General features: G+C 43.5%; 1 protein-coding gene across 1 annotated transcript; it reads left to right on the top strand.

Annotated features, from left to right (window-relative positions):
• Positions 1-2,088: 2,088 nt before the first annotated feature.
• On the top strand, positions 2,089-10,481 carry LOC117829246 (piggyBac transposable element-derived protein 4-like). The gene is made up of 8 exons (XM_034706862.1): positions 2,089-2,094; positions 2,514-3,620; positions 3,874-4,158; positions 7,342-7,432; positions 7,615-8,034; positions 9,579-9,663; positions 9,792-10,032; positions 10,473-10,481. Exons 1-8 carry the CDS (start codon positions 2,089-2,091, stop codon positions 10,479-10,481), a joined length of 2,244 nt encoding a protein of 747 aa, XP_034562753.1.
• The last annotated feature ends 567 nt before the right edge of the window (positions 10,482-11,048 follow it).

Genomic DNA, 11,048 nt, shown 5'->3' on the forward strand with positions numbered 1-11,048 from the left:
TATCGAGTTTCATTCCATATATTCAGACTTTCATTCCATATATTCAGAGTTTCATTCCATATATATCGAGTTTCATTCCATATATTCAGACTTCATTCCATATATTCAGACTTCATTCCATATATATCGAGTTTCATTCCATATATTCAGACTTTCATTCAATATATTATTTCCTGAACGGCTTGCCATATATATATATATATATATATATATATAATGTATGGTAGAAGACCATATATATATATATATATATATATACCACACAACTTTGATTTTAAATTTAATTGCTAATAATTTTTTAATAATTGTTAATGTATAGGCTCTTGTTTGCTTTATATATTTCTTTGGCACTTTGTCTACTCTGTTTCTGTAACACTTGAATTTCCCTGTTGTGGTACGAGTAAAGGAATCTCTTATCTTATCTTACATCTGGCAGCCTTGTAAAAACAGAGGGGACATTCATAAATGTCCCCTTCACTGCTCTTAAGCATTACACTTTCTCCTCCAAGTTCTCCTGCCTTTATGATACTGGAATGTCTCTGTGTATACAGGAAAAAACATTGATTTTTACAATTGTATATTCTATTTGAAGGCAGTAAGTTGCTTTGTGTAAGGGCTTGACATTAGCTGAATACACATTAAAAGCCATGATTTAGTAGTAGATCAATACCAAAACAAGGTTGACTTTAAAGCAGTTATAAAAACAAGTTCATCAGATATTAAAAAGAGGAAACAAGATACTTGACTGTTGTCTAAATACAGAATGGGTGCCATGTTAGTGTCTAAACGCTGTCCTTAATGGCACATATCTTAAATGAGTGTAGCTACTTTCAAGCTTTTATGAACAGCTAACACATTTCTTAACTAATACCTGTAAAAAAAAAGGTTAATTTCTCCACACACAGCCACATTACTATGAGTAGTTTGTTAGCTTAGCTTACGTTTTGTTATTAAGCTTTCATTAAAATGACTGGTGTTGTCAATTCGATCAATTGTATTAATATCCAGTACAGTAGTACAGTAGTAGTAAGTAATGGACAGTGTCAACATTGCACTATCACTGGAAAGTATTTAAAGTATTCACATTATTCAAAGCTATTAGAAAACAAAGTCTAACTTACTGCCATTGTTAGTATTTCGGTGCCGGTGTCATGGTGCAATACGATTTGTTTGCCTCCAAAATGTTGCAAAATGAAGTGAAGTTCTGTGTAATGAGACTCAACACGATTGGTTCATGTGTAACCACGATCAACTGCACCTTACTGCAGCTGGCTGGTTCAATACCCTCTGAGCCTATTCGCACCATTTTTGGGCTGGTTGTAGTACTTTTTTTATTTGTCTAATGATGATTTTGACTTTCATCAATGCCAGCAAATGTTTTTTTTCACGAAGAGAGTTATTTTTTATGACATTTAAAAATGTTTATTTCAAAATTTATGAGAAGTCTATAGTAAGCGCTGTCGACTTTAGACCTAGTTAAGCCTATCCGCCGCCCAAAAATGCTAATCTACTCCCATTCTAACACCACTTTTTGATCCCTCAATCATTACAGTATAAATCAATATATCCTATGATATTAGGCTTTCATTTTGAAGAAATGGCTTCAAATTTGTAGTTCAAACTATTGTCCACCAGAGGGGCATTTTTTATTTTTTTTTCCCAGTGGGTGGTAGTACCACTAAATTCATGTAGAGGGCGCATCTGGTTTGCAATGGTGCCAGAGGCTTTTTTGAAAAGTGAAAGCTTTTTTTGTGACATGGAGGTCTCTATGGAGTGTGAAAGAGTGTGTTATGTGTGTGTGTGTGTGTGTGTGTGTGTGTGTGTGTGTGTGTGTGTATGGGTGCGCGCACGTTCGTGTGAGCGCGCTTGGGGAGGTACCATCAGTCACTGTTTTCAGAGAAAGAACAAATCCTCCCTCTCTGCATCTAGCAAGCGCATCTCCCTTATGACATCCACAACTCGAAAGCCCATTCACACGCACACACCTCTGTGGTGTAATCTGTTATTATTACCAGTGCTCTTATTTTGAAGGACACACACGTTCGGACCGGAAGTGTTGGGTTGACGAGTATAGAGACAGAGATTGTCATGCAGGTGAAATCTGAATAAACGACACACATCCAAGGCTCTATGAACTGTCTGTGGAATCTTTATTAACGCAATACGACAACCTTCATGTGCACTCACATGTATTACAACCAAAAAGTGTGTATGCACGTGGAAATAAGCGCTTGCATTCACGCACAATTTACTGAGATGTCACATTTTGACTTTGAAATAAAAGATGAAACCTATACCTGTCTTGTCTTTTTCTTTGAAGTAACAGTTCAAAGTACTGATGCCTCAGTCTCCTTATCATATGCACCAAATACACACATACACAGAGCTCCATACTTACCCAGATATTGACTTATTGTAGTAATAACAACGCAGTGAATCAAAGATGCTGCTCCAGGACAAAAGAAAACAAAATATTTTTTTTTATTTTTGTGGTGTCCTCTGACTCGGCTGAGTCCACCGGGAGCGAGGAGGCGGAGAGGGAGCCGGAGGAGACAGGGAGATGGAGGTCAAGGAGCGGGCTTCTCTGGTCCCCATCCCACGAAGAGACGCTGCGTTGGATCCCTCCGCCCACCGGCCTGACCCCTGGACCAACTCACTATGCCCTGGCCAGGATAACTTCCATTATTTCTACGATGGATCTTTTCCTTACCGAGGAGGTGATCCAGATGGTCATGGGCATGACCAACCTGCACGGGAGGCGCACAGTGCAGGACTGGAAAGACGTTGACGAGACGGATATCAGGGCTACCATCGAGCTCCTGCTCCTATCAGGAGTATTCCGGTCGCGGAGCGAATCCCTGCAGAGCCTCTGGGACGAGGAGACGGGGAGGCCGATTTTCCGGGCCACTATGTCCCGGGGCCAATTTTCCAGGATCCTAGCAAACCTCCGCTTTGATGACAAACTCAACCGGCGGAGGAGGAGGGGAGACAAATTTGCGCCCATACGCGCCCTCTGGGACAAGTGGACCGAGCGCCTCCCTATGCTGTTTAATCCCGGCTGGGATGTCTGTGTGGACGAGCAGCTGGTTGCCTTCAAGGGTCGCTGCAGTTTCAGGCAGTATATGCCTATGAAACCAGCAAAATACGGCCTGAAGATTCGGACATTATGTGATGTAGCAACCTCTTATGCCTGGCGAATGCAGCCGTACACCGGCAAGGCGGCTGGGGCAGCAGCGGAGGTTGGCCAGGGCAAACGGGTGGTGCTGGATATGGTGGAGGGGCTCCAGGGTCACACCGTCACGTGTGATAATTTATTTTCCTCCAGCTCACTTGCCGAGGAGCTGTTGAAGAGGAAAGTGGCCCTGGTGAGCACCATAAGGAAATGTAAACCGGAGCTGCCCCCTGCGCTGTTGGAGACACGGGGACGCGCCGTAACGTCTTCCGGATTCGCCTTCACCCGGACCCAGAGCGCCGTCTCCTATGTGCCGAAGCGGGGCAAATTGGTGCTCCTACTCAGCACAAAACACCGGGAGCCGGAGCTTTCCACCGGGGCGAAGGCGAAGCCCGTGGTCATCCTGGACTACAACAGATGTAAGGGAGCGGTAGACAACCTTGACAAGGTATGTGACAATTACGCACGCCTGAACAAATGATTTCACTAAATGTGCTTGTCTGATATTTTTTATTGCATTTATCATAGCAGTCTTGCATGTTTTTATTTCACTAATATTTTATTTTGCCTATAGAGTATTTTAATCGATACTTTTATCCATTTATTTTTCTTTGTGTAAAGAATGGATTATTTGTGTATTATAAGGAAGACTATTTTCATTTAGCAATTTATCTTTATCCTGTTTTCTTTTTCTTTTCCAGGTTGTCGGCACCTACAGCTCCCGACGGAAGTCTCGTCGGTGGCCGATGGCAATCTTCAATCACATCCTTGACATCTCAGCGTGGAATTCGCTAGTTCTGTGGACCGCTGTGCAACCGGAATGGAACAAGCAGCGCCCAGATCGTAGAAGGCTGTTCCTGGTGAAGCTTGGGAAGGCTCTAGTAACGCCCCACATGTCCAGAAGATGTGCCATCCCCCGCACACCTGTAGCTGCCTTGATGGTTGAGTCTTGCAGACCTCCACCAGCAACAGAGGAGGAGGCGCAGGTCAAGGGCAAGCGTTTGAGGAGGCGCTGTGCATTTTGCAGGCAGGGAAACATGCGCGTCCACAACACAGTGTCAAAATACATATGCAGGGCTCATTCAACCTTAATATGCCCCTCCTGCCACCCCTGAGGTCTCCCCCTCTCTCTCTCTCTCTCTCCCCCCCCCCTCTCTCTCTCTTCCAAGTTCCAAGTTCACACACACACACACACACACACACACACACACACACACACACACACACACACACACACACACACACACATACAGTAAAGATGACCAAACTGTTTCGGGTTATTCAAGAGCCCTAAAAAAGCAAAGTTCCCTATAAAGGTTCTTACCCCCCAGACCAGTTACAAGCCAGACCAAGAATTCCTTCAAACCATGGACACGATGGATAGGCAGGGTACAGTCCGCTATGCTGAGAATTAGGAAATGAGAAACGCTGTATGTCTTTTTTCTCCACAGTCTCTGCTTTAGTTTTGGTATTCTGTTGTAGATGTTTCTACTTTGTTTCTAAAATCCTATTACTTTTACAGAGGGTATTTACAGACAAGTTTCACAGTCACTGATACCCGGCTATATTCCCAACCACGGTGAGTACCTTCTATCTACTCAATTTTGTATTTTGTTTTGTAGATCTTACAATCTATTGTATTCAAAAAACCTATGTGAAATCCTCTCTCTCTCTCTCTCTCTCTCTCTCTCTCATCACAGACCTCGTAGAGCTAAATCCGGAGGTTTTGGAAGAGATATTTAGATCTGTAAATTTCTTTACACCTCGGGAGCAAAATGCTTGCCAACCGGTTTGAGTCTGAACCGGAACTGATTGCTGATGATCTTCCACTGCCATCGGGTCAGGGCCACTCCACGGTTGTTTTAGAACCTCTACCCAGTTATATTGAACTGACCGAGGCCCACAGCAGCAGCAGCAGCAGCAGCAGTTGTAGCAGCGCCGGGACCAGCGCCACCAGCAGTAGCAACAGCTCTGAAAAGTCCAAATCATCCAAACGCAGTAAGTAAAAAAAAAAATTATTATTTGTAACCTTTGTGTAATACAGAGAAAGTGTGAAAAGTCTGGAGTTTAGAGTCTCTTCAATTTGTATATTGAAATATTTGTTTCAACATTGTTCATCTTTTTTTTTGTCTGTTATTAATTTCTTGATGTCAAAGAGAAAAAATATATAGTAAGTTAGTAATACTCTATCGCGCTCTCTCTCTCTCTCTCTCTCTAGGAAACAGGAGGAGGAGGAGGAGGAGGAGGCGTAATACAAGACGGCCGTGCAAACATTGCTGCGAGAGATCACTGGATTGTATGGAATTGATGAGTGACTCTTTCTATCTGATGAGTAGAATTTGAAATGATTTTGTAGCGGTCGTCCGTTATACCCTCGAATGTAAATGTGACCTGCGGTTAACTAAATATGGATAGAAAGGAAGAACCCATAGGTCTTGGAGCGTTACAGGAATTATTGGACAAAGTCACCCAAAATCTTCAGACTGAGATAATCCAAAACCAAATACACAGAGTAAATGAATCCCCCTCCAGCTCTTATTCAATCTCAGATCAGCTCTCAGATCAGTTCACAGACCCACTGAGTGCCCTAAACAACGCTCTCACTGATTGTATAACCCATACTATTGAAATACCTCCTGCCTTGTTAGATGCCATTAATGAAATCAACAACCAAATACCCTCCACCACGTTAAATCTCCAGACAGCTTGTACGCAGAGTGAAGCAGACCCCCAGAGTGCTCTGAACAATGTTCTCCAACATTCAGATACAAATTCAGATTTGATAACGTTACCCTCTGCAAGTCTGCAGATTCAGGAAAATGAGCACTCGTTACAGCAGGGGGGAAATGCAGATCAAAATACCAAACCCAATAGCTCCCCAGCCAGGGTGGTCTCGCGAAGTAGATTTAACAACACTGAAATTACACAGGTTCTGAACTTTCCTCCTCCCCAAGAAGAAGCTGACTACTGTTTATATTACAGGGGGGTGATGAACAGTGTTGATGAGGTGTTACAACAGGCCCTCTCACATGCAGAACATCAAGATGTGATTCAGGTAGAGTTGAGGGGGGAGCATCTGCTTAACAGCATCTCAGCCATCTTACAGGGTGACATGGATCTGTCTGGCTTTGAGAAACTCCTGCTCCGCCTTGTACAATCCAACTGGTCAGTGATGACCGATAGTGAATTAGAAGTAGTTGTACAAGTGATTCGTAACCCCACAGGCGGTGGTAAAAAAACGAAGGCTGGAAAACCTGCTAAACGACGAAACTATTAAAAAGCGGAAGCGTTTTCTGTATGTTGAAATGAACCCTGACAACCAGTTATGTTTTGCCATCAATTTAGCTCATCTGGTACAGCCTCATCTCAAAGATGGAGAAGCGGTGCAGCTTGCTAGAAGGATTCAGAAAGGGGTGGGTTTGAGCGACCAGACTGCCGTTACCTTTAAAGATATTCCAAAATTCGAAAGGTTTTTACATCGCAAAATCGTAGTGTTTTTTAAAGACGACCACGATCAAGCCCTCTCTAAATTCCAAACCGATTCCCCAAGACAAGGAAAACCTCTGGTTTTGTTTCTCTTCCAAAATCACTACTATGGCGTGCAAAATCTCAAGGGTTTCTTAGGCACGCGATATGCATGTGAGTTTTGTTGCGAGGGTTGCAGCTTTCCCTTGAGTCACAGGTGCCCGAATTATTGCCCTGTTTGTTTAGACCCCTCCTGTACTCAGGAGGGGGAGGAGAAGGTCCAGAAGAAGAAAGATGGTGCTCGAGTTTACAATACGCAACACTCTTGTCTGTACTGTCCTGTGCACTGCTATAAAATGGCACGACACTTGATGCGCAAACACAGCAATGAAAATGCTGTGGCTCAAGCAAAAAGTTTTCCATTGAAGTCAAAAGAACGGAAATTGCATTTGGACTTGATCAGGAACAAAGGGAATCGCGTACATAATAATGAGGTTTTAAAAGTTGGTAGTGGAACACTGATCCCAAGCCAGCAATCTGGGAACCATGTGAAAGCTAGTGATTATATGAACTGCATAAACTGCGAAGCTTTGCTTAAAAGAAAGTCATTATGGAGGCACATGTCCAGGTGCAAGCTTGCACAAAAGTGTGCGACAAAAACGCCAGGTAAAAGCCGTATCCAATCCCTGTGTGCCTTTGCGCAGCCAGTCCCAGAAGGAGTCAGCAGAAAGGTTTGGGAGCTGGTGAATGCCATGCACCAGGATGAGGTTGCAGTCATCATCAAAGAGGAGAAGAGTATCTTGAGATTTGGAGAACATTTGTTTGCAAAGCATGGCCATGACAAAACTAAACATGAGTATATTCAACAAAAAATGAGAGAAATAGGCAGACTAATTTGCCACTCAAGAAAATCTGGCAAACTTAAGAAAATGGAGGACTTTTATATACCCTTTAACTCCCCACACAACTTGTTAAAGCCTCCCTCCCCTCCCTGGTCCCTCTCATCTCTGCCATCATCCACTCCTCTCTCACCACTGGAACTGTGCCTACATCCTTCAAAACTGCTGCCATTACCCCAATCCTGAAAAAAACTGGCGCCGACCCCTCCAACTTCAACAACTTCCGTCCTATCTCCAATCTACCCTTCATCTCCAAAATCCTGGAAAAAACAGTTGCCTCCCAACTCCACTCTCACCTAACCCACAATAACCTGTATGAACAGTTCCAGTCCGGTTTCCGCCCACTCCATAGCACTGAAACAGCACTCCTTAAAATCACTAACGACCTCCTTGTGGCAGCTGATTCTGGACTCCTCACCATCCTCATCCTCCTCGACCTAAGTGCAGCCTTCGATACCATCTGTCACACCACCCTCCTCACTAGGCTATCCTCCATTGGTATCACCCACACTCCGTTAGACTGGTTCACATCTTACCTCTCTGGCCGCACACAGTTCACTCAGCTCAAGTCCTTTAAATCTACTCCTTCCTCCGTCACTACAGGGGTGCCCCAGGGCTCTGTCCTGGGGCCCCTCCTCTTCATCATCTACCTCCTTCCCCTAGGTAATATCTTCCGCAAATTCAACATTCACTTCCACTGTTACGCAGATGACACCCAGCTCTACCTCACCACTAACCCCTCGTCCACTCTCCCGCCCACCTCCCTCACTGATTGCATCTCTGAAAGAAAAACCTGGTTCACCCTAAATTTCCTTACATTAAACAGCAATAAAACCGAGGTTCTCCTCATTGGCACCAAATCCACTCTATCCAAATCCAACAGCTTCTCCATCACCACTGATAACTCCTCCGTCTCACCCTCCCCCCAGGTTAAGAGTCTGGGTGTCATCCTTGACAGCACATTATCCTTTCAATCACACATCAATAACATCACCCGGACTGCCTACTTCCATCTTCGTAACATCAATCGTCTCCGCCCCTCCCTCACCCCCCACACTGCCGCCATCCTTGTCCACAGCCTTGTCACTTCCCGTCTGGACTACTGCAACTCTCTCCTCTTCGGCCTCCCTCACAAATCCCTCCATAAACTCCAACTGGTCCAGAATTCAGTTACCCGTATCATTGCCCGAACCCCCTCCATCCACCACATCACTCCTGTCCTCCAACAGCTCCACTGGCTCCCTGTTCAGTTCCGTATTCAGTTCAAAGTCCTTCTGTTGACATTCAAGACCATCCACAACCTCGCCCCCCCATATCTGTCCGACCTCCTCCATGTTCCCACTCCCTCCCGCTCCCTCAGATCCTCCTCCTCCATACACCTGTCTGTCCCCTCCGCCCGTCTCACCACTATGGGGAGCCGAGCATTCAGCCGCTCTGCTCCCCATCTCTGGAACTCACTACCACCTCAACTCAGAAACACAGATTCTTTCCCCCATTTCAAATCACAACTCAAAACATATCTGTTCAAAACCGCTTACTCCATCTGACTCCTATTGCTCTGTCATTTTGTTATTGTTTCTATTTTTTTTCTTACCCCTTGTTAGTTTATATTGTTTTCATTTCTGACTCTGATTTTGTTTCCTTTAATGTGAATTCGTGTATATATATATTTCTATCTGTGCGGTGTCCTTGAGTGCCGAGAAAGGCGCCTTTAAATAAAATTTATTATTATTATTATTAACTCTGTGATTGAAGCGGTAAAAGATGTGTCCGGCTTTGATGAGGAGAAAAATACCCACAAAACTCCTTCATTAGCTTTGAAGCTCGGTCACAGCCTCAGGAAGATTTTAGATATTCTGGAGTGCGAGGCTCAGATGGCTGGATCTGATGGTGAAGGATTTCTGAAGAATGTGCAGAAAAGCCGCAGTTTGTATGAGAAAAAGTGGGATGTGAGTATTTCATCACGAGCTTTACAAACTCTGAAAGAGGCTAAATGGAGAGGGTGAGGTTTCAAAGATGCCTCTGACTGCTTTTACCCTTAGAGACACCTCAGAAGTCCATTCTGATCTGGCCCAAGGACTTTCCCCCCTGGAGCAAAAGTTGTGTCAGCACTTTCAGCGAATCGAAGTGAGGGGGAAGAGGAACAGAAAAGTCCCGATCCTTTTAACACCGGATATGCTCGCTTCAATGGAAACTTTGATAGCACATCGGAGGACCTGTGGTGTGCCTGATCAAAATCCTTACTTCTTCTCAAGACCTGAAGCAGAAACTCACCTGAGGGGATCGGACGCAATCAGACAGATTGCAAAAGAATGTGGAGCCAAACATCCAGAAACTCTTTCCTCAACAAAGCTGAGGAAGCAGATCTCCACCCTCTCCACAGTCCTCAACCTAAAGGATCATGAGATGGATGTACTGGCAAATTTCCTCGGCCACGACATTCGAGTCCACAGACAGTATTATCGACTACCTGAAGGAACTCTGGAGTTGGCTAAAGTCAGCAAAGTGCTATGTGCGCTTGAACGAGGACGACTATCAGACTTCCAATGTTGCACAGTGCTGCTTTTTCAGTTCTTCCTCACGTTTTTCCTTTGCCATCAGTTGCCAGGGATGCATCTGCCCATACACTTTGTAAACTTTTGTTTGGTTTATTGGTAAGCTGTACATTATAGAAGTCTTCTGTATTTCTGCCAGGAAAAAAAGGGAAATTGAAAATCAAAATTGTAAGATACTTGGCCATTGTTATGAGTTAACAATAATATTTTTCAACCAAGGCTTCTACCTTATTTTCTATTGATGCATTTTATGTAATGAAAACATTTTGACTGTTTAGGCTGGATGTGGAAGGTTAACAGGGGGCAGGTTCAAATAGTGGGCCCCAATTTTCTAACCTGACAGTTGTGATATTCTTGCTTGTCTGCCTCTTTTTTGAACAGATAGCATAATGCACCATCTGTCAGCATTTCAGGTTGAATCACTCTGCTGTATTTTCACATGAGCATGTTTTCCAGCAGCTGTTGAAAGTCATTCTTTGCCTTTCCTGAATACAGTCGTGTTCCAACAAATACAGTCTGTTTTGTGTCTTTTTCCAAACTTGACACCAACTGGGTGTAAACTTTAAATTGCTAAATGTAAACATTCTTGATATGTCAAAAATGTCTTATTTTCTGAATTACTATTTTAGTTTATTTTCACATGATTAAAAGGTTTGACTCACAGCTTAAATCATTTCTGATGATTGAACTTACTTTAGTTTTGTTCAGTCAGCATGATTAATTAGTGCTATTGTACCATTTAAAAATGTAGCTGTACCTACCCTGTCAAAATAAGTTATCCATAATCATATTATACAAGTTAATGTGACCCAAGACAATATAGTCAGATCCTACCTTAGTAAATATGTTGAAACAACCTTTACAAATTAAGTTGGACCCAAACATTACAAATGAGTAATGGTAACGTCAATACTTTATGTCCACTCAACATATTTACAATTAGTTGGCTCAACAAAA

The sequence above is a fragment of the Notolabrus celidotus genome, chromosome 2 (assembly GCF_009762535.1).
Source record: "Notolabrus celidotus isolate fNotCel1 chromosome 2, fNotCel1.pri, whole genome shotgun sequence".
Classification (NCBI taxonomy): domain Eukaryota; kingdom Metazoa; phylum Chordata; class Actinopteri; order Labriformes; family Labridae; genus Notolabrus; species Notolabrus celidotus.